This window comes from Saxophila tyrrhenica (assembly GCF_035928015.1).
Source record: "Saxophila tyrrhenica strain CCFEE 5935 chromosome Unknown scaffold_35, whole genome shotgun sequence".
NCBI classification, from domain to species: Eukaryota; Fungi; Ascomycota; class Dothideomycetes; order Mycosphaerellales; family Extremaceae; genus Saxophila; species Saxophila tyrrhenica.
This window is the reverse complement of record NW_027041767.1, coordinates 38,710-60,839: the sequence shown is the minus strand read 5'-3', so window position 1 is coordinate 60,839 and position 22,130 is coordinate 38,710. Positions and strand designations below refer to the sequence as shown.

General features: G+C 55.6%; 9 protein-coding genes across 9 annotated transcripts; 5 read left to right on the top strand and 4 right to left on the bottom strand.

Moving 5' to 3' along the window:
• Positions 1-269: 269 nt before the first annotated feature.
• On the bottom strand, positions 270-2,302 carry PLB1 (Lysophospholipase 1; the record flags this gene model as incomplete). Its single annotated transcript, XM_064808417.1, has 2 exons — positions 270-2,140; positions 2,242-2,302. 2 exons carry the CDS (start codon positions 2,300-2,302, stop codon positions 270-272), a joined length of 1,932 nt encoding a protein of 643 aa, XP_064653418.1.
• An 816-nt stretch (positions 2,303-3,118) lies between these two features.
• Positions 3,119-3,602, top strand: LTR77_011205 (uncharacterized protein; the record flags this gene model as incomplete). The annotated part of the gene is made up of 2 exons (XM_064808416.1): positions 3,119-3,316; positions 3,426-3,602. 2 exons carry the CDS (start codon positions 3,119-3,121, stop codon positions 3,600-3,602), a joined length of 375 nt encoding a protein of 124 aa, XP_064653417.1.
• Positions 3,603-3,865: 263 nt separating this feature from the next.
• LTR77_011204 (uncharacterized protein) lies at positions 3,866-5,341 on the bottom strand (the record flags this gene model as incomplete). The annotated part of the gene is made up of 4 exons (XM_064808415.1): positions 3,866-4,398; positions 4,449-4,794; positions 4,862-5,234; positions 5,298-5,341. The coding sequence occupies 4 exons, from the start codon at positions 5,339-5,341 to the stop codon at positions 3,866-3,868; spliced, it is 1,296 nt and encodes a 431-aa protein (XP_064653416.1).
• A 105-nt stretch (positions 5,342-5,446) lies between these two features.
• Positions 5,447-6,713, bottom strand: LTR77_011203 (uncharacterized protein; the record flags this gene model as incomplete). Its single annotated transcript, XM_064808414.1, has 2 exons — positions 5,447-6,090; positions 6,140-6,713. The coding sequence occupies 2 exons, from the start codon at positions 6,711-6,713 to the stop codon at positions 5,447-5,449; spliced, it is 1,218 nt and encodes a 405-aa protein (XP_064653415.1).
• An 861-nt stretch (positions 6,714-7,574) lies between these two features.
• On the top strand, positions 7,575-9,218 carry LTR77_011202 (uncharacterized protein; the record flags this gene model as incomplete). The annotated part of the gene is made up of 1 exon (XM_064808413.1): positions 7,575-9,218. The coding sequence occupies one exon, from the start codon at positions 7,575-7,577 to the stop codon at positions 9,216-9,218; it is 1,644 nt and encodes a 547-aa protein (XP_064653414.1).
• A 416-nt stretch (positions 9,219-9,634) lies between these two features.
• Positions 9,635-10,551, top strand: LTR77_011201 (uncharacterized protein; the record flags this gene model as incomplete). The annotated part of the gene is made up of 2 exons (XM_064808412.1): positions 9,635-9,699; positions 9,750-10,551. The coding sequence occupies 2 exons, from the start codon at positions 9,635-9,637 to the stop codon at positions 10,549-10,551; spliced, it is 867 nt and encodes a 288-aa protein (XP_064653413.1).
• Positions 10,552-11,200: 649 nt separating this feature from the next.
• Positions 11,201-12,755, bottom strand: LTR77_011200 (uncharacterized protein; the record flags this gene model as incomplete). The annotated part of the gene is made up of 2 exons (XM_064808411.1): positions 11,201-12,549; positions 12,602-12,755. The coding sequence occupies 2 exons, from the start codon at positions 12,753-12,755 to the stop codon at positions 11,201-11,203; spliced, it is 1,503 nt and encodes a 500-aa protein (XP_064653412.1).
• A 1,284-nt stretch (positions 12,756-14,039) lies between these two features.
• LTR77_011199 (uncharacterized protein) lies at positions 14,040-16,369 on the top strand (the record flags this gene model as incomplete). Its single annotated transcript, XM_064808410.1, has 4 exons — positions 14,040-14,045; positions 14,099-14,258; positions 14,315-14,426; positions 14,482-16,369. 4 exons carry the CDS (start codon positions 14,040-14,042, stop codon positions 16,367-16,369), a joined length of 2,166 nt encoding a protein of 721 aa, XP_064653411.1.
• Positions 16,370-17,229: 860 nt separating this feature from the next.
• On the top strand, positions 17,230-21,147 carry NCR1 (niemann-Pick type C- protein 1; the record flags this gene model as incomplete). The annotated part of the gene is made up of 2 exons (XM_064808409.1): positions 17,230-20,986; positions 21,044-21,147. 2 exons carry the CDS (start codon positions 17,230-17,232, stop codon positions 21,145-21,147), a joined length of 3,861 nt encoding a protein of 1,286 aa, XP_064653410.1.
• Positions 21,148-22,130: the final 983 nt, after the last annotated feature.

The following is a 22,130-nucleotide window of genomic DNA, read 5'->3' as shown; positions in this document are numbered from 1 at the left end:
GGGGGTTTCTTTTGCTTCTTGCCAACATTCCTCCCCGTTGTGCATACATGTACATCCCGCAGCTCCGTGGAGGAGCATCCAGGCATCTCTCAAACACCGAGACATTCTAACTCGTAGCGCAGTGACTTCGAGAAGTAGCATGAAGGTACGAGTGCAAAGTGATTCGAGGAACAAGAATACATTCTAAAAAGGTCGTAATACCCAGCTATCGTACCCGTCCAGTCGCTATGCAAAAACAACCCCTCATCATGTGTGCAGCAGACCATATCCTACATCACCATCAACCCCGACAAAACCGCACACCCCACCGCTCCCACCACAGACCCAGCCCACCTCCGCGCTCCACTGGTCACATCAACCGCCTCCAATGCCATATTCGGCTGATAAGGATCAGGCTTACTGTTATCAGTCGTCCCATCCCAACAATACTGATCAAAGCAATCCCGACACACACTCGGCACATCCGTCCCCGTCCTATCCAGACTCCGGCTCAGAATAGCACAGCCGACGCAAGTAGGCCATTGGTCGTCGATGCTGCCGTTGCCTTGCGTGGCCATGTTGTACCCGTTCAGCACGATGGCGTTGCGCTCCGTGTCGTTATAGTCGAGGTCGAAGGTCGAGACGTTGGAGTTGTAGACGTAGGGGGCGTTGGGCATGTAGACGATCAAGGGGGATGGGGAGGAGAGGTTCGACGCGTCGCAGCCGAAAAAGGTGGGGCGTTTATTGAGGCCGAGGTTGAAGAAGGTGTCGACGTCTGGGACTGAGGCAAAGTCGGTGCCGTTGCCGATATCTGAGAGGCTTCTTTCATATGTCGCTATGATCGCCGCCCCAGAGGGCCATCCCGGAGCGGAACCATCGACGGGCCAGGAGGCGTTAGTGTCGGCAGAGGAGTCAACGGCGAAGATGACATCCACGTGGCGCAGGGGCTGGATGAGCGGGTGGAACGGGATGTTCTGGAGGTCCTCACCGCCGTCGACGAGAGTGAGTTGTTGGTCGCCTGAGTTGGGGTTGGACTCGTTACGCCAGCCAAAGAAGGGATTAGGGTAGTCGGCGATGTCCTCGTCATCCTCACCAATGGTACGGAGGACAGCGGTAAGGGCGTCTTGGAGTGCGGAGGAGAAAAGGCCGGCGGTCTGCGCGTTGTTGATTGTGGTGAGGAAGCTGTTGAAGAGGGAACTGCTAGTACCCATCACGAAGCCCACGTTGTCGAAACCCGTCACGCACTGGTCGGTGCTCGTCTCTCCCGCGAAGAAGTCAGTGCCGACGTACTGCATTGGTGCGAAGCCGTAGACAGTCGGATCGTTGCTACCAAATTCGAAAGGGGTGAACGTGTAGACGGTCGAATTGTCGGACACGATCTTCTGTCCCGGTGCTCTGCCATCCGCAACGAGTAGTGGCATTGGGGCTGATCCATCGCTGAACCATCCTTGCTCTGCAATTGAAGACCAAGTGTATTCAGGTCCGCCATCCGTAGCGTTGACCAGCTGGAAGCTCAGCGCACGGCCCCAGTAATCAGTGATGGTGACGTTAAAACCAGCACCATCCTTGTTGTCCGTGTCTGATACAAGCGTGGCGTAATATCCGACGCTGTCGAAGAGTTGGATCCCGTCGGAGTCTGGTCCTTCGAAGATGGAATTCTCAAGCTGCCAGATATCTCCCGAGTCGTCGTCGCTCGTGTCCTGCGCCAGGATGTCGTTGACGGAGGTGTAATTGTTGGTGTATATCGAGCCGACAAGCCAGCTGCCGCCTGAAAGACCGGCCAGATAAGTGGTTGACTGCAGCAGACCACCAAGCTGCCCAGCAGAGGTGGAGTTTGGTGTCCGGCTGTCGAATGCTTCTAGCACACCAGCTCCGTTCAACATCGCCCTGTATCCTCCACCCGAAACTGCAATGCCGATGTTCGGTAGATTGCTGACATTGTTCCGATGGTTGTTGATGTATTGGTCCGTATCCAATCCTCTGATATTCAATCTGCCCAACAGATCGCGCATGGGATCTAAGGTAGCTTGTCGTCGACTTCTGAGCCATGATGTCTCTTCGTCGGATAGCGAAGAGGCTAATCGAATGGTCGGCGCGTCGGAAGGGCAGTCATCCTCTTGCGGTGTGTAGCCATGAGGCGCGTTCGCTGGTAAGGCGCGTCCTACTAATGAGTTGCCTTGAAGTGCGGGTATCTTGTGTGGTGGTACTGCTCGATCACTGCTTAGCTGAGAATCGGTGCCGGTCGACCCCGTAGGTGCGTACCTGTGCCAGCATTCGTTATGCCCGCCGTTAGAAGGCCTGCCGTGAAGAGGAAGGGCAGCATGTTGATTATGGAGATGGTATAATGCGGAAGAATGAGAGTGCAGAAAAGAGGATTAAAAGAACCTACATCTGCCTTCACACAGGCAAACACAGAGTGGGTGTCCCAGATTCCGCGCGGAGCCTCAATAACCTGTTGCGTTGTGACAGTCCGCGGACCGGGCCAAGGCTTGTGAGATGAACAGTGGCATCGCTGCTTGCTGGTGACGTGACAAAAGTGGCTTGGGGGCCGCAGCTCGGCTCGTGGCTGGCGATCCTTCTGCGAGGTCGTTACGCTTTCGCGATCTTGTTATATTAATAACGGACGGTGTACATGTTCAACGATGTCCTTCGGAAAGCAGATAGTCTCGCGCTGCAGTGGTGACTGGACCTCAGCTTTCGATGGCATTGCATTCTCACCGGATTCATGGCCACGCGTGCTCCTATCACCTGTACCACGTCTTCCCGCTGGCATCCGAGACGTCGCCACTGTATCTCCACGCTTGGCAGGCTTTTGCAGTGCAGGAGCGGCGTATCACAGATGTCGCGCGGAGGTCGGTGATATGCAATCCGTATGCGCCGTATACAGTACTTCGTCAGAGATGCCGTCTTCGCGTATACCAACGGAGTATGTTCCTGGACAAGGTGAGGTCTGAATCGAGAAGTGAAGTGAATGTAATGTCGTCGGAATGACGATCGTTGATGCCGAGGGAAGGAGCGATCAACAGGCGAAGCTCCTAGACCTCACCTCTGCAGCACCCCCAACACCCTAATGTAAAAACATCTTGGGCCTCCATAAGACCTCTACGCCTGCAATCACAACAGCAACACAAGTAGCACCATGCTACGACCATTCGCCCAACGACACCTCCTCCCCCGCGCCTCTTCCCTCGCCCGCCAGACACGAACACCAACCCGTCACCTACAAAGCTCGAGCAGATGTCTGACAGAAGACAAGAGTGATCCGGCATTCTCGCCGCAGGAGACGAGGCCAGAGGAGCAGAACGAGCGCGCCGCAGAGGCGACGAAGAAAGACACCGTACGTTTACCGCATACTGCTTAGATATACGGACGAGCCTGCAGAGAAAAGTGAGATGGGAAGGCAGTTTGGTTGAATGCATTGGCTAATATGCTATGTATCTTTCCAGGGTATCAACGCCACCGACAATGTCACCCCTGCGAACCAGAAAACCAACAGGCCGAGAGATCCGATGGAGGGTGGAAGCCAGGGCTCGCAGCCTGAGGAGGGCGGCGGTGGGATTCAGAGGTCAGGGCAGAGCGGTGGCGGGAGTCCGAAGAAGTCGGGTGGTGGGAAGTCGGGGTGATAGGTGCGATGTTGTCGAACTGAAGCGGAGCGCAAGACTGGAGGTGTGTGTACATGTCCATTTTATCGACAAGGTATGCAAGTTTTGCTGAGCGAACATGGTCCCTTCAATGTCGTTGAAGAGCAAGGTGACTTGACGTATACATGCTCATTGGTGACCTGGGCCTGGATTCGCAGAAGCATTTCTGTCCTGACAGCGAAAGCCTGTTAGTCGAATTGCTCCCACTCAGACGTCCGCCAGCTCTCAACAGATCGCATTTCGACCTACCCCTCGATGAGGGTTTGTGCAAGCTTGTGACCAAACAATAGCTTCACGGGCTCGGAGTATTCGTAGACTTCTTGCTTGGACTGCTTGGCTGTGCTGGAGAAAACATAGTTGCCGTTGGAGAGGTCAGAAGAAGTCCGTCCGGGATGGCGGCCAACAACAGACATGAAAAGCTCAAAGCAATGAGCTGAAAAGCCACGCCTGGCCATGCACGCATTGCAGGAACACCACGCTGGGAGGCATGGCTCCGGAGCATCAAGCGTGGGCTTGGCGATCTTCGTTATGCTTAGTGCCCGATGGAGCAGAGAGTATTCAGACTTCTGCTGAACAGCGTTGTGGAGGGCTCGGCAAAACGCACTCAGGATCGCGGCGCCATGCTTGGTCGCCTCCTGATTTGATGCATCCTTCTTTGAGCCTGCCGCACTTCCTCGAAGAGCAAGGGGTGGCGGCTCAAGATAAAGTGTTGAGATCAGACCAGGCTGCAGTCTGGTCCAGGCTGCATTCCAGCTCTCGCGGAAAAGCTCCATATCCTCTTGCCAGCTGGGTCAGCAATAGCCACAGAATGTCACTGGCAGTACTCACTGGAAAGCTCAGTGCTGACGAGATCGACCAGCATGGTGTCTTTGATTCGTTCTTCGACAGTCGATGTGTTGGTCTTCTTTCCGGTGGTGAGAGCAATTCCCATCACGACTGTGCCCTCGAACTTGGGCTGGCCAAATGCTACTGCTATTCCGAGATACTCAGGAAGCTCCTTCGCCGTACCTTCGCCGCGAAGGTGGTCCTCCAGCCAGTGGCCGGACACGTGACGAAAGGCGTTCTGGCACTGGTATTTGTCGACCAATCTGGAAGTGGCGGCCAACTCTGGGAGGGTAACAGTGTCGTGGTCAGTCGTGTAGTGGAGTACGCCGAAGAGGATTGCTAGGCCGGTCTATTGCAAGCATGAAGTCATCGCTCTGCCGATGGGCATCCCTGAGCGAGAATGCGGCAACACTTACAGCATCATCATCCGGCAGAGGGATTTCGAGCGGCTCGTCAGAAGACTGTGCCAGCTCGTTGCCTTCACGGAACTTTGGTCCAAGGAGAGCGGCGAAGACGGGCGATGCAAGACTGAGCACCTTGGAGCTGACCCAGAAGCCCACTTCCGCACCGCTTGTGTCGACTTTGCCTTCGAAGTCCGTGATGTGGTAGTGGACGATGAAACAAACGTCGCCGTCCCGGTCGCTGAGGACGGACTCCACCGTGAGCGGGTTACAAGGCGCCTGGTGCGCAGTCAGGCTGGGTGAAGCGTGGGCAATGTAGTGAAGGTAACCTTGAAGGTCTGAAGTCAGGTCAGAGACGTCAAATAGGAAAGGCTTGGCACTACCTGTCCTTCAAAAGGTGATCAATTTGTATGAAGTGAAGCCAGGCTGAAGGCGATGAAGTTCCTCTTACAAAGTCATGTTCTCTCTGATCATGCTTTCCTCCAAATCTGCCATCCATGCGGACTCCAGGAAATGGAGATGTCCAAGCGCAATGTTCCCTGCCTCAATAACGCCCTTCTAGACTTAGCCGTTGCCGCACGTAACAACTTGCCTAGTCTTTCAATCCGACTCTTCGTCACTCGTGTCAAGGTCTATTTCAGGGTCAAGCTGAAACTGGTTGCACACAAAATCCGACAGCTTTTCCATGTCTTCTAAGGTGTGCGGAAGCTTTTCACCAAAGAGCAGACTCATGGTGTCAGAGTATCCGCAGCCACAAGCCTTCAGTGCACGCCGGTCAGACAAATCGTCCGCCTCCATTGCACGATGACGCCCTATCGTTGGCTTGAAGAAGTCCAGGAACATTGCGGGCATATCGTCATCCAACCAGTCACAAGCTGTGCAGAGGATCTTGTGGCTGTGGTCCGTGAACCTCTGATCGTAGTCGTCGTATTTCGGATGCTGGTGAAGCTTTGCTGCAAGGTCGTTGAGTCTCGTAGCATGGTAGAGCAGTGGATAAGGATCGTTCTCAGTTCCGGTCACGCGGAAGTTGCTGATGCACTGGTAGAAATGTGGGACGAGGAGCCTGTCGTGCAAGCAAGGGTCTAAGTTGCAATGCTGAACTAGAGGAGATTCGGGTCGACGTCCCAGCGGTTTGGACCCATATTTGGCTGCCTGACGATCTTTCATAGTCATGGGTTCGACTAGCTTCATGAGCTCATGCGTCCAGACAGTGCTGAGGTATTCCCGATAGTCATCGATCCTCTCTAGCAGGACAGTCAGGAAGCGTAAAATGGTGCACGAGGCTGAACTCACCACAATGCCCATAGGGAACCAAGTCCGCACATTCCGTGTTGCGAATACTACTTGCAGCACAGCTTGCATTACCATAGGCGCTCGCAAGGAAGCCAGTGATGGTAGCCATGCCGAATGCAATGATCGCCTGAACTGCTGGCAGTCGGAAGCCAAAGGCAATGCCCAGGTACTCCGGAAGAGTTTTCGAAGTGCCGCTGCCACGCAGATGCTGATACAGCCAGCGAAGCGAGTGTGCGTGAAAGACTTCCTGCATCTGATACTTGTCCACCAGTCTCGCGGTAGCTGCCAATATTGGAAGAGGTAGGTTATCGGTGCCAGCTTTGTGGTGCAACACCTTGAACACGACATCCAAACCCTTCGCATCATCATCCGGAAGTTCGATGTGAATCGGCAGAGAAGCAGCTTGCGCCAATGTCTGACCTTCATGGAAGTTGGGCCCAAGCAGTACAGCGAAAGGGCGGGAAGCAAGACAGACCACTTTCGAGCTCACTAGAAAGCTGATCTGTGGGTCCGGTGTTGCTCCTCTTGCGACGAAGCAGACGTCACCCTGCGGGTGGACGACGATGTTCTCCATGTTGCAAATGGTCGGGCACGCCTTTCGCTGAACCTTGAGACCATGAAGGATACTTAAGCAAGTGTTATTGGCAAAGGGCGAAGAGGTGTTGATGGAAAGAGAGCTTTCCGCTACACGACAAAGGAAGCAAGCAAACCACAGCCTTTGGCGCCTGAGACTCACTTTTTTCCCATCCTACCAGATACCCTATCTCAAACAATCCAGGAGACCTACCGAACATACCAAGGGGCTAGAAGTGTCTTCCTACAAGCACGGCTTGCGTCACGCGGCGTGCCAGGGCTAGATTGGGTCGTCGTCGGCTTTGGCTCCATGCGCCTTTCCACGAGAGAGCGGCATACAGCAGTAGCCACGGCGGTTGCCCATATCCCGGCCTGGCACCCAATGAGATGCTAATACAGTTGGAAGGCGTCGGAGCGCTGCAGAGGGGGTACGTGTCCAGCGTCCAGGAATATGGCCACAACTGCTTGCCAGCTCGAAGACACCAAACATCTAGGGACGTGTGATTTCGCCCAGACGGTATGCGCTGCGTTCCTGAGACAAGCTGGTTGTTAATGCTCATGTCGAGGCCAAGATTGATATGGAGCCGTATATGGATGGAAAAAGAAGGAGGTCAGCAGACGTCGAAGTCCAGATGAATGCCAAGACCAGCCACTAGCCTCGTCCATGACGCGAGTGAACTCAGGCGCTGATGCTGAAACCTCTTTTCCAATCCACCCAAACCTATGCGCATTTTCAACAGACCCACTGGAAAGCATATGCCATCGCAAGATTCCAGAAAATCAAGCAACTTCCATGTCCGACTGCATCCTGCGATTATGATACCACCCGGAACACACGGTCCACAAAGCGCATATCTCGAAGATGGATGATGCGCGCACAAAACTTGAGGCAGAATACTGTCAGTACTTGGATTCTGCGCTCGTCTCTGCCATATGTTCGGACTACGAATTGAGTGACTCGACAGGCGTCGCAGGCGCGAGGGAGATACTCGAGTCGCTCAAGGCGAGCGCATCCCTAGAAGAAGCTGCGGACTTTGACCCATCTGGAACCGGCGCAGGCGAACATGAACGTGGAAACGAGCACAATGGCGAATCACCGCCAGGAACCAGCGGCTCTGCTTCACGAGAAACCGAAGCGACCAGTCTGTCCAACGGGCTATCATCTTTAGGACTCGACGATTACTCCTCAGACACTGAGCCATCCACGCTCTTCGGCCAGCCTGAAGATTTCGAGGCGCTTGACGAGGATGGAAAAGTTCAGATCTTGCAGAGCATTGTCGGAGACGGGGTGAATCAGTACAGCATTCGCCACGCGCTGCGAAAGTGTAAAGGCGACTGGGACAGCGCGATCAACGACCTACTCACGCAAGCATTCCTAGCCAACGATGAGAACACCAAAGATGGTTCTGCTGTCAATGCCAAGGGCGTCGAAGGCTTCTACCAGGAGAACAATTTCAGCCGAGGTCGCAAAGGCAGATCAAAAGGCAAGCGGCAGGCTGCACAAGGCAGCAGAAGGTCGAGCTCAGTCCCTGGACTCGGAGATGCATCTCCTTCACCAGCATCTAACAAGTGGACTTCGGCGACTGAAGACATCGACTTCATAGCAGTAAGGACCGGCATTCCAGTGGCGACTGTGTCTTCGACGTACTACTCGTGCGGAGCATCTGTCTCGCGCACAATCGGAGCTTTGCTCAAGGCATCAATGGAGGAGAGCAAGTATGCAGCAGTCGACGATGACACTACTGCTATCCGCGCAGACGAGCTAGGTCGAGACTTTCCCTCTATCTCCTATGAATACAGAACCACGCTCATACGGGTCACTCACCCCTCGACTTCATCCGCGCACGAACTTGCCAAAGCTCTGACTGCTAAGCCCAAGTCCAGCAATGGCGGCGGCCTCCAAATCCTGACTCAGTACGCCCCGCCTGCTGGTGTGGCCTCGAGCAACGATTGGAGCGCTGTCTCTAGGAAGGCAAAATCCGCCAACGCCTCACGCTCGCCTTCAATAGATGGACCGACAGCTACCGCACAACGCGATGCTTACACAGCTGCTCGGGCTGAAGCATTAGCCAAAGCGAGCGCTGCTCACCGCAAGGGCAAGTCTGATCGCTTGATGGGAGGCGCAGCCGGATACTACAGCCAAGTTGGACGCGATCTCGCCAAACTGGCATCCAGTGCAAACGCGCAGGCGGCCGATCAGCTCGCTGCTTCCCAGTCAACCTCGACTCAGCTCGATCTGCACGGCGTCGACGTCGTCAACGCTGTACGAATCGCGCATGAGAAAGTCGAGCAATGGTGGGATGGGCTGGGCGAGAGTCGGATCAACGGCCGTGTCGGTGCGGACCAGCGGCAGGGTGGCTATAGTATTGTCGTCGGCCTGGGCAAGCATAGCGAGGGTGGGAAGGGCAAACTAGGGCCTGCGGTGACGAAGAGTTTGAAGGAAGACGGTTGGAGGGTTGAGGCCGTCGGGGCCGTCGTTGTCGTGAAGGGTCCAGTGAAGAGATGACGGCGGTGACTTCTCACGACGAGCCTTCGTCTTTCGGACTCGCATTCTGGCTCCGTCGCGCGATCTTGCTTGTCTGAGCCGAAGGTGCGGCTAGAAATTCTCAGGTGCCGGAAATCGAGCAGTTGCAGGCTTGCCTACGTATACGCGGACAAGGAAGCTGAGGAATTTCATGCGGGCGCAACAGAGGCTGAATCCTTCGCCGTACAAGATTCCACATTGAGCGGCCGCATTTGGGGCTGTTAGACGTCTGCGGTTTCTGCTGACGACAGAACGTCCCCACTATCAAGCAACACATAATCAACTGGTCGCCTAACCGGACCTTACTCTTTAAATTTCTTCACCACAACGCTCTGAAGTGTCAATTCACACCGAAGCACACGGCACATTACCAAACATCGATCGGCTTACTACGCAAGATGGACTCAGTGGGCGAAGATGCATATGTGAAATGGATGGCACGAGATCCTGCGGAAACCGAAAGGTACACACTATGGCGACCGAAGCATTAGACAGAAGCTCACAGATGTTCAGGCTCAACTCCCAGCATGAGTTCTTGAAGAAGACCATTGGACACCTCCTGCATCCGACCATACAATCCTCCATGCCCGCCGAGCCCCGCATCGCCGACATAGCAACAGGTACCTGCATCACGCTGCGAGATCTTGCATCGACCTTCCCACCCACCTGTCGCTTCGATGGTTTCGACATCTCCTCTGCTCAGTACCCGCCAGCAGCCGACTTACCATCCAACATCAAGCTCCACGTCGCGGACGCCAAAGCTGGTTTGCCTACCGAGTTCCATTCCCAGTACGACGTGGTCAACATCCGCTACCTGATCGCAGCAATGCACGAAGACGACTGGCCTGTTGTGTCGCAGAACATGCTCAAGCTACTCAAACCAGGCGGCTGGCTCCAATGGATCGAACCAGATCTCGGATCCGCCTTCACCGCCCTTCGAGGCGACATCAATATCCCTACCTCCAGCGCCGTCGAAGAAGCGGCAGACGCCATTGGCCCCGCGGTCCGGCAGCAGAAGTACAGCTTCTTCACCACCGAGCTGGCAAACATCATGCAGGCTGAGGGTTACGAGAGCGTGACGCACGAAGTCGTGAGTACCGACCGGCTACCCGAGCTGCGAGCGGCGGGGTGGAACACTATGCGAAGGCCTTACCAGCAGTTCTGGGAGGGTGTGGAGGCGGCGAAGGGTGAGAAGGGCAAGTCGAAGGAGTATGTTGCAAAGAGGATAGGAGAGATTGCAGAGGTGGCGAAGGCTGGAGCTGTATACTTCAGGTCTAATATCCATGTCTTTCTAGCGCGGAAGTCGATGGAGTAGTCGCATCATGAGTTTCCCGTTACAAGTGTCGTTTCCCTCGATCTCACATACTGCGGTCGGCGTGAATGCTCTTGAAAGTCGGGTTTCTTGAGTCGGTGGTGCGGTAGCGAGGTGTGTGTCTCTGTACAAGCGATGGTGCAATACCGGTAGCCAGTACTGCAACGTGGCCAAGCTGCACCAACAGGTGATTCGTAACAAGAGTGTAAAGAAAATTTGTAGAGAGAAGAAGCTGAGTTTGTAATGCGGGTGATTTGTTCTACGCTACCACACGTCTGGAACTCATGCACGCGGTTCAAGCCATGATCGTAAAAGCCATGAACGTGGTGTGCACGAGTAAAAGCCAGTCTCCCTTCCCATATCTTACACCCATCAGCGGCATCAGCAATATTAGCATTAGTATGCATGCATGCAAGCAAGCAAGAAAGCAGCCCATTAACGCCCTTGAACTCCGATCCCACTCGTACTCGTAGCATACCGTCGCATACCGTCTTGAAGCAATCTTGGATGCAGCTGGCACTCATCATGAAGACGTCGTAGAAGAATGCATTTCGCACCCATCTTGAAGCCATCTCAGAACGCATGTCGAACCCATCTTGTACTCATCTCATACCCATCTCGTACCATCTTGAAGTCATCTTGAACGCACCATTCACCTCCCACCACCCCTGACGACGCTGTCCTCATACTCGCGCTTCTTCCTCTGCACAATCTCGAACAAGTCCAGGGCAGACGGACGAGTCTTGTGATCCTCCATCATCGCGCGGCTCACGACGTCGTTCAGCTGCACGCTGTAGATGCCCCCACACGGACGGCCTTCCTTGACGAACTCTTGCTGCGGGAGTTGAGTGCGACGACACATGACCTGGATGAGCCCACCAAGCTGCCAGACGTCGGTGGGCTTGCCGAAGATGCCGACATAGCCTTTCGCGTCGTCGTAGGTGATCTCCGGTGGGGTCCAGCCCGCGGTGGCGCCGGGCATGCATTCCGTGGTGGTGCGCTTGGTCTGAATGTCGACGAGCGTAACGGCACAGCCGAAGTCTCCGAGGACGATGCGATGGTTGCCGTACTCGTTACCTGGGTACATCTTGCTGGTCACAAACAGGTTGGCCGGCTTGATGTCGAGATGGCAGATGGTGTTCCATGGATTGAGCTTGTACTTCGGTGCGTGTGCGTTGCGGATTCCGTAGTGGCAGAAGCAGAGGGCTTTGAGCACACTCTCGAGGACGTCCCACATGAAAAACTCCTCGAGGAACATGCCTTTGGCGTTCATACGCTGGATCTCCTGCTCAAGGGTCCCAATGTCGCAATGCTCTAACAGGATCGTGCACGAGCGAGATCCTTCGGCCCAGAACTCGTCGATGATGGTGTTGATGTGAGGAGATCCGCCAGCGTCACGGATCTGCTTCAGAGCTGCGATCTCGATCTTTACACGGGTGAAGGCCTTGTCGCTGCCCGCCATCAGATTCTTCTCAACAACGAAGAATTTGCGGTTTGGGTTGATCCGCTGCAGAACGCGAACCCCGTTGCTCATGCGCTTTGGGTCGTTAGTGCCTTGTTGGAGAGTCTCTTTGACCACATAAACTTCGCAGCCGTAGATGATCTGCTCGCCCGGTACGGTGTTGTGATCCTCCTCTCTGAAAACCATGCGCGGCTCAGCAAACTCGACGGGAGCTTCGGACGCATCGGAATATGAAGGGAGTGGCATGATCTTGTTGATCCATGCTGCTTCAGCATCAAACGCCGCGTGTCCCGTAAGATGATCAAAGTTCGGGACTTGGATCTTGGGCTTCTGATTGTTCGGCTGTTGCTTGGGTGGCTCGTGGCCGCGAGGTACGAACATGGGAGAGCCTGCAGGGCCAACGTGAAGCCGACCAGCCTTGTGCATCGGCTCGACTTTGTTCGCTGGCTTTGCGTTTCCATTCCTCGGATTGTGTTGCTCATTCATGTGGTGGTGTTGCTCGTTCATCGGGTAGTGTTGCTGTGGGTTGGGCCCGTACACTGTCTCTGGTCAGTGGCAATCGAAAGCGGCAAGAGAAAATATTGGCCTCACTCTGACCCTGCTGCATGTCGTATCCGCCATAGGCGTTCATCATCGGAGGTTCGCCGCAGTGGTCGCCTTGGTCGTGGAAGTACTGCTGCTGCTGTGGCATGTAATACTGCTGCTGTTGCGGTGGCATCGGCGGGTAGTACTGTTGGTGCGCCATTCCTAGGCTGCGTTAGGATTGCTGCTGTCAAGGTTAAGGCTTACCGGTCTCGTCTGCTCGGACGAACGAGCGAGCTCCTTCAGCGCCCGCCGACTTTGCTCGACCTGAAGTCGAACCTGAAGCTGAAGCTGTAGCTGAACCCGAAGCTGAACCCTCACTTGCGCGCTGCCCTTCACCAAGTCTGTCCACCTGTCCACCTGTCCTCCTGTCCTCCTGTCCTCCTGCCCGCTGCCTGCTGCCCGCCTTCCCACAAATTCGCACTATCACGCAACGATTGGACTTACTTTGAAAAGTTGAAGCCACTGAGGCTTCGCTGAGTCGTGCTGTTCGGTGTTCACGCTCACTGGCGAAGAGTGACGGTGGTGCGGAGGTCGTGCTGCTGAAAGATGTCAAGTAGTGCGGTGCTCTTGAAGAGATGCTGGAAAGAGAAGACCCAAACTCCCGAAGCAAGTGTGGGTGGTTGAGGCTGTTCGGAAGAGAGAGGTTGGAAGAGGTGGTGGAAAGGTTTTATAGGCGGCAGCAGCTCAATATTGGCCGAGTGCGCGGTCCAAGCTTTTCACAATAGCGACAATTGCAACAAATGAAGTGAGGATGAAGATATGCCCAGTGAAGCTCTTGTTGAGAGAGCTTGGACATCCAACGTACGATATGAGGAAGGAGGGTGATGGTATATAGGCATTCGCGGGTGCTCTTTTGAATGGGAAACAATAGGAATATGGAATATGTACCCACGCTCTAACAATGGCAGCAGGCCCGTCAATGCCATGGGCTTCTATCTGATTCACTTCACGGCTTCACGCTGCTTCTTCACATGTTCGGTCGGCATCCCGAGCCACGTGGCATTGCGTCATCACATGAGCATTTTCCAAACCACCAGGAAATCACCTTCAATGAGCTGAATGCACATGATACTCAAAAAGCTGTATTGCCAGTATCTCCATCTGCGCAGTGGGAGAGGAGGATGAAGGGGGCGGAGAGAATGAAGAGATGAAGTCGCGCGAAACAAGCTCTTGATACTTGGCACCGCGAAAAAGCAGACTAACCGCTTCGGGACGGCCTCGCCTTACCTCCAACCTTTGAAGTCGCCTTTTCCAGCTGCCACAACCACCACCTCTCTCTCCGACATCAACCCCCAGCTTGCCTCATCCGTCGAGCTGTGCATCTGCTTCGACAAGCCCTTCTTTAGTAATACCAGCGAGAGCCATCGTGTGTTGGCGCGCCGCGCGATTGCCTTGCGTATAAACCCCCGAACTTCCACTTCCGAACCTCAGAAACACCGAACATATGGCTGTGAGTGTGGCATGTGATACCGCGGTCTACTATCATACTGACCAAAAATGCAGCAACCACCCTCTCAGCCGCGCTCGTACTCGCAAGCCTTCCTCCCCAACGGCGCTCCACCAGTCAGCGGTCCTGTCCCAGGAGCTCGTCCACTCGACCCGAACCAAGGTCGCGTGCAGCAGATTGGCCACGCCAGAGTACTGTGTATAGCAGATGTGAGAGGTATGAAGAGCATGCAGAGCTTGTTATATCATGTCTAGGACTGACGAAGCATTCAGGCAACCTTCGTCAACTCAACGAGCTTGCCCGCAACGCGAAAGCCGAGTACATCCTTCACACCGGTGACTTTGGCTTCTACGACCATGCTTCGATAGAGCGCATCGCTGAGAAGTACGCTTCGTTCGCTCCGGGCACGTGATGATACATGTGCTAACATTCAGATTAGGACACTGAAGCACGTCACGCAGTATTCACCACTTCTCAGCGAGCAGCTCAAAGCAGACCTTGCACGCTCAAACCAGCCAATCAAAGAGCGCTTCCAGCGTGAAAACCTCCCACTCTCAGAGCTCCCGCAGTTCCTCGACAAGACCTTCAAGCTCGATGTGCCCGTCTACACCGTGTGGGGCGCGTGCGAAGATGTGTCGGTGCTGGAGAAGCTGCGATCAGGGGAGTACAAGATCGACAACCTCAACATCATCGACGAGTCTCACTCCCGGTTACTCGACATCGGAGGTGTGAAGTTAAGATTGCTCGGGCTAGGTGGAGCAGTCGTCATGCACAAGATGTTCGACAACGGTGAAGGACGCACAACCATCGCAGGAGGACAGGGCACGATGTGGACCACGCTTTTGCAGATTGGCGAGCTCGTGGACACGGCCAATCGCGTCTACGACCCAACCGAGACCCGTCTTCTGATCACGCATTCATCACCCGCGAGAGAAGGCATTCTCAACCAGCTTGCTGTCGCCCTCAAAGTCGACTTCTCCATCTCCGCTGGCCTGCACTTCCGGTATGGCAGCTCGTATAACGAGTTCTCTGTCAACCCATCGCTCGACCACTACCGCGGCAAGCTTTCTGCATCGAAGGCACAGTTCAACGATGTATGGGAGACGGTGAAGCACGAAGTCGAGCCAGCCGTCGCGGAGAACGATGCTCAGAATAAGCTTCTGCAGCATGCACTGGAGCTGGTGAAGAAGATGCCTTCGACCGCCAGTGGTGGCAACCCCTTCGGAGGTGGTCCACCCAACGGTCAAATCGATGAGTCTGCATTCAAGAATATGTGGAACTTCAACCTTGCCGATGCTGCGTTCGGATGGCTCGTACTCGACATCGACCAAGGCCGAATCGGCACGGAGATGAGAGCGCAGGGTTTCAACTTTGCGCACCGTGGTGGCAAAGGTGCGCAGCGGCCACAAGCCATGCCGTCAGCACCCTCCAACTCTACGATGGCACCAACGGGTGGCAATCTACCGACCCCAGGACAGCAGCCACCTCAGGCCGCACAGCAGCAGGTCAATCGGCCTCCACAGGGACCTGCAGCTGCCCCACAGCCTCCAACGCAGCCCCGCGCTCAGCAGCCTGTAGGTCAAGCGCCGCCTCAGCAGCAGAAGCCAGCTCCACCGCAGCAAGCACCTGCACAGGCTGCACCGAAGGCCACTACACCACAGCCATCCGCCGCCCTTACCACCAATGGTACCACAGCACCCACCGCGACACTTCCGCAGACGAACGGGACGGGCACACCAGCGGCGGACGCTTCGAAGTCGGACTCGCCTGCGCAAGCAAAGAACAACATCCAGCAATCGCCTGGTGCCCAGGAACCATCGAAAGGCATCTTCATCAGCGGGACAAACGGCATCAACACCGAAGATGAGATCAAGAGCGTCTTCTCATCCGAGGATGCTGCAAAGATCTCGCGCACGGAGAGGCAGAGGGCGGGTCCGTGGGTCGTCTTCTTCGACACCAACGAGGTCATGCAGGAAGTCCTGAGCCACGGTGCGACAGCTGAAGCACGTGAGAAGCAGAAGAGCATGCGCATGAACGTGTATCGTTCTCGTGGCGGCTTTGCTGGGTGGGGCAGCTCTCGCGGAGGCGCTCCGTCTCGTGGCGGTGCAGACGCTGCTCGGGTCGGGTACCAATCTGCTGGTGGAGGCACGACTGGTAGCGACAGCGAGACGAACCGTGGAGGTCGCGGAGGACGCGGCACTCGAGGCGGATTCCGAGGCGATCGTGGTGGCCGTGGCCGTGGACGTGGTGGCGAGAGAGGCGGAAAAGCAGACGGCGCGCCTGCATCGACTGCTGCTCCAGCTACGACCGGCGGCGGCGAATCTTAGAGGGATATCGGTTCCGACTGGCGTAGTCCTGGCGGCAAGAAGTCCGAGCAGACGAACGGGAAGAAGGAAGAGAAGACGGGTGGAAAACTGCACGATGGCACTGCCGCTTGAAACCTGAAGCACCAGACGACGGGAGCTTCCAGCGACATCTTCAACTCACCAGGGTCGATGCGAACTCGACGACATCGACAAGCAAGCGCAAATCGAATCATCGAAAACACCACCTACCACTTTCATTGCACTTCAGGACTCGAAGGCGCAGGCATGGAGCGTTGCTTTTTCTCTCTGGCCGAGGCGAGTCGCAAGCGGTTGCTTCTTGCTTTGTGGTGGATATACCAATGCTAGCTGTGCGTGTGCTTTCCAACAAGTGTGTTTAACTAGATGGGCGAAGATGAGGACGGACATGGGCTGCATCTTCTGTGTGTAATCATATGGTAGTCTAGCAGATGCTCTGGCCTGGACGTCGATGGATGTCTGGGTGGAGTGTTGAATGGAAATTAGGAAGTGTGCTTGCCCTCGGTGTGTTTGTGTACCAGTGTTAATGTTCGTGGTCCAAGTACATGTAGGTGGTGTCTGTTCACTTTCGGCGGTTGATCCCGAAAGCTTGAGCCTCAGGAACGGCAGGCGCGTGGTGACGTCTAGCCAACAACACCTCGAGCTGCATGACCAGGATCAGCATCCCACTGGTGCCTGCCCTCTCTCTTCTCTTGGATCTCTCTTCTATCATCTGGACGTCTCCATCACCTCGAACACCATCTCAACATCATCAGATCAGGCACGCGACACGATCGAGGCTGCGATCTGCCGAGTTGGACAACAGCGCCTAGCTTGCGCTCGACTACGAGCAGGCGGCGGCAGCGATGAAGACGCCCACACGACCAGCATGGCTGGCGCTCTTCAGCCTGGCATCGACCACACTGGCCGCATCGGACAGCAACCCGCGCAACCTCACCAACATCCATGAAGCCGGTCGATGCGCCATGCGCGGCCAATGCGGCAAACAGTCCTTCTTCGGTGGCGAGCTACCGTGCGCCGACAACGGTCTGGCTGAATCCCCAGACGACGACCTGCGCGACCTATTGGTCGATGTCTGCGGCGAGGAATGGAAGGACACAGATGTGTGCTGTCAAGAAGAGCAAGTCGAAGCGCTGAAGAGCAACTTCGGGACCGTGAATGGTATACTAGGCTCCTGTCCGGCGTGCACGAAGAACTTCTTCAACTTGTTCTGCACGTTCACTTGCTCGCCGGATCAGAGCTTGTTCGTCAATGTCACGGATACGGCGGAGAAGAACGACAGGATTCAGGTTACGGAGCTGGATCAGTTGATCAGTGAGGAGTATGGGTCGGGCTTCTATGATAGCTGCAAGGATGTGCAGAACGGTGCTGCGGGTGGGAAGGCGATGCTGTTTTTTGGGAACTCGAAAAATTACACGCAGTTATTGCACTTTCTTGGGCAGAAGAGGACGATTGGCGGCAGTCCGTTCCAGATCAACTTCCCGAGGCCGGAGGATCATGACTTCGAGGATATGGAGCCCATACTGTACGATCCCAAAGCGTGCAATACGTCTGATCCGGATTATCGATGTGCCTGCGTGGACTGCGAGAGCAGCTGCACAGCTCTGCCGGAGATCGAGAGCGAGGAAGAGTGCTATGTCGGACTGCTGCCATGCTTGAGCTTTGGCGTGGTGATCGTGTACTCGTGCATCATCACGCTCTTCGTGCTGGCTGTGTCGGGACATGTCGCCGCAGCCAAGCGGCGCAAGAGCAGGAACGAGAGGCTGCAGCTGCTGCAAGATGCACATCCCGAGGACGATGACGATGACCGTGATGTTCTGCACGGAACTGGAGGCACGCTGGATCGGCCGAACAAGCAATATATCATCAACACGTACTGCGACCGGGCTTTCAGTGCGCTAGGACGGACATGCGCCAACTTCCCTGCCATCACCATTGTCTCCTCGATCATCGTCGTCGGCTTGCTCAGTCTCGGCTGGATGCGATTTGAAGTCGAACAGGACCCAGTGAAGCTATGGGTTGCGCCTGACAGCGACGCTGCGAAGGAGAAGATCTTCTTCGACACGAACTTTGGTCCCTTCTTCCGCGCCGAGCAGGCTTTTCTGGTCAACGATACGCAGTCGGAAGGACCAGGTCCGGTATTGAACTATGACACGCTCAACTGGTGGTTTGACGTCGAACGCAGAGTTCAGGTGCTGAAGAGCGAGAGCGGATACACATTCGATGATGTATGCTACAAGCCACTCGATGACAACTGTGTCGTGCAGAGCATTACCCAGTACGGCCCCTTTGCCAGCAATGGCCTGGACAAAGATACCTGGGAAAGCGACCTCCAGAAGTGTGCGGACTTCTATGGCGACCAAGAGTGCCTGCCACCGTTCATGCAACCTCTTCCCATCGAACGGTTACTCGGCGGCTACAACACCAGCACCGAGCCTGTCACGAACGCCTCGGCGTTGATTGTCACTTGGGTCGTCAAGAACTACAATGTCGGCGAACCACAGTTGGAGAAGGCAGAAGAGTGGGAGAACAGCCTTAAGCGCCTTTTACTGGATGTGCAAAGCGAAGCTCACGAGCGTGGCCTCCGACTGAGCTTCAACACGGAGATCTCGCTGGAGCAGGAGCTGAACAAGACCGCCAACACTGACGCGAAGATCGTGGTCATCAGCTACATTGTCATGTTCATCTACGCTTCGCTCGCGCTCGGCAGCACTACCGTCACTGCGAGCATGATCCTCCGCAACCCTGTCGCTGCGCTGGTGCAGAGCAAGTTCCTGCTGGGCATTGTCGGCATCTTGATCGTGCTCATGAGTGTTGCTGCATCCGTGGGCTTGTTCGCTGCAGCTGGCGTGAAGGCTACTCTGATCATCGCCGAGGTCATCCCGTTCTTGGTGCTGGCGGTCGGTGTGGACAACATCTTCCTCATCGTGCACGAGTTCGAGCGCGTCAATATCAGCCACGCGGACGAGAGTGTACCGGATCGCGTCGCAAGAGCGCTTGGCCGCATGGGCCCGAGTATCTTGCTCTCTGCCAGCACTGAGACTGTGGCTTTTGCGCTCGGTGCTGCGGTTGGTATGCCGGCAGTGCGCAACTTCGCGGCGTATGCGGCAGGCGCTGTGTTCATCAATGCGCTGCTGCAAGTCACAATGTTCGTCTCGGTGCTCGCGCTGAACCAGGAGCGTGTGGAGGCTGGCCGAGCCGATTGCTTCCCGTGCGTCAAGCTGCAGGGTGGTATGGACTCGAGCATGCCGAATGGGTATGGCGGAGCGCCATTCAGTGGTGTTGAAGAGGAAGGCTTCTTGAGCAGGTTCATTCGAAAGCACTATGCTCCAGCTCTGCTTGGTAACAAGACAAGAGTTGGCATCATTATGGTGTTCCTAGGCTTCTTCGCCGCTGGCATCGCTCTTCTGCCGGATGTACAGCTGGGGCTGGACCAGAGGATCGCGATTCCGAGCGACAGCTACCTGATCAAGTACTTCGACGATCTCTACGACTACTTTGGAGCTGGACCGCCTGTCTACTTCGTAACGAGGGATGTCAACGCGACTCAGAAACCGGCTCAGCGTGAGCTGTGCGCCAAGTTCCCGGTTTGCGACGAGTTCTCTCTCGCCAACGTACTCGAAGGAGAGCGCAGGCGCCCTGAACAATCATACATTGCAGATCCCACAGCAAGCTGGATCGATGACTTCCTCCAATGGGTCGACCCAGGCCGGACAGATTGCTGTGTGGAAGAAGACGGCACGCCCTGCTTCGAAGGCCGCATGCCGACCTTCAACCCGACTCTTCAAGGCCGACCGACTGGTGAGGAGTTCATCCACTACGCCGAACGCTGGCTTGTCGCTCTCCCAGGCGAGGACTGCCCCGTCGCCGGCAAAGCAGCCTTCGCAGACGCCGTTGTCCTCAACAACGAAACGAACACCATCCACGCCAGTCACTTCCGCACCGCCCATACTCCCCTCCGCAGCCAAGCCGACTTCATCAACTCCTACGCCTCCGCCCGCCGCATCGCCGCCGACATCTCCGACCGCAACGACGGCATCGACGTCTTCCCGTACAGCAAACACTACATCTTCTTCGACCAATACGCCTCCATCGTCTCACTGTCCACCGCGCTCGTCGGCTCCGCACTGGCGTTCATCCTGGTCATCGTCACGCTACTCCTCGGCTCCCTCGCTACCGGCCTCGTCGTGACGATCACAGTTGCCATGATCGTCGTCGACATCGTCGGCACCATGGCTCTCGCCGGCGTCTCCCTGAACGCCGTCAGCTTGGTCAACATCGTCATCTGCGTCGGCATCGGCGTCGAGTTCTGCGCGCACATCGCCCGCGCCTTCACCATTCCCTCGTCCTCAATTCTAGAACGCGCCCAAGGCAAGTTCCGCGGCAAAGAGGCACGCGCGTGGGCGGCGCTGGTGAATGTAGGCGGGAGCGTGTTCAGCGGGATCACGATTACGAAGTTGTTGGGTGTGTTTGTGCTGGCTTTTACGCGGAGCAAGATCTTTGAGATTTACTATTTCAGAGTTTGGTTGGCTCTCGTGGTGTGGGCGGCGCTGCATGCGTTGGTGTTCTTGCCTGTTGCTTTAAGCTTCTTTGGGGGTGCTGGTGAGTTCTATCATGAGACTGCAATAGGAGTGGATGTGTGCTGACGATTGATCACAGGCTACATTGACCCCGAGAGCGACGGAGGGCTGGAGCAGGATCTGGCGAGTCGACGGTATCGGGCCTTGCTGCCTGAAGATGCTTACGATAGCGATGAGTACTAGATCTCTCGATCGTCCCGCAGAAGTCATATAGCAGACAGAAACAATGAACATCTCTGTCATCAGACCCCTCTTCCCTCCAGCCAGCGATGAGATTTCGTGCTTCCCAATCTTCCACATTGCCGGGTTCTGAGTGCGACATCCCCGCCTGCTTCTAACAATTCATCTACCAAGATTACCCGGCACCGTATCATCAGTTCAGCTGCAATATTTCCCGCCATCACTCTCGCATATCACTCTACTGCAGCTGCCCGCTCGCATACCACGCCCGTCCTACGCCGACCGAGAACGAGAACCTCGTTCCCGTCCCGACCCCCGAATCACACGGCGACGCCGAGCCGAAAAAGCCCCCGTCAGCTCGCCAACCCCAGTCTCCTCCAAGCCCGCAGGGCGCATCCTGATTCCTGATTCTTCCTCCACGCTGACAGCGCCTCGAACCGCGTGAAGCTGCTGAAGCAATCTATATGTGATGACGCTCATTTCTTTCACGATCGTTTGTGGAGATGATGGGGCATAAGGTTGCAAGGGTAGACTGTAGGGAAAAAAAGCAATTGTGATGATTGTGGGTGGAGGAAGGGAGATCGATAAGAAGCCCTCGGAGGATTTGTTGCATCCTCTAAGTGGCCACCGCGAGAGCTGGTTGTCATCAAACGTGTGCAGCACTCCAGCAGACGGGCGGAGCGCAGATGTGAATGATGATCTATACCGTCGCACAGCCCTGACAGACACCCTACCCTGAACCCACAACCACGGCTCCCTCATCGTCTTCCGTCCTCGTACCGTGGTAGCTTTCGCTCTCAAATCCGGTAGACATCCCTCCCTACCGTAGCACAACATTCACAGCTCCCACGTCTCTCGCATCCCGTACATGCAGCAGTCCAGCTCCCAAACCATAGTTGAGAAAAGTTTGAGGCGACGTCTGGGCGTACAGAGTACGGACGTCACGTCAGTAACTGCATGTAGAGGTGAGTGATAGCTTCTCGGAG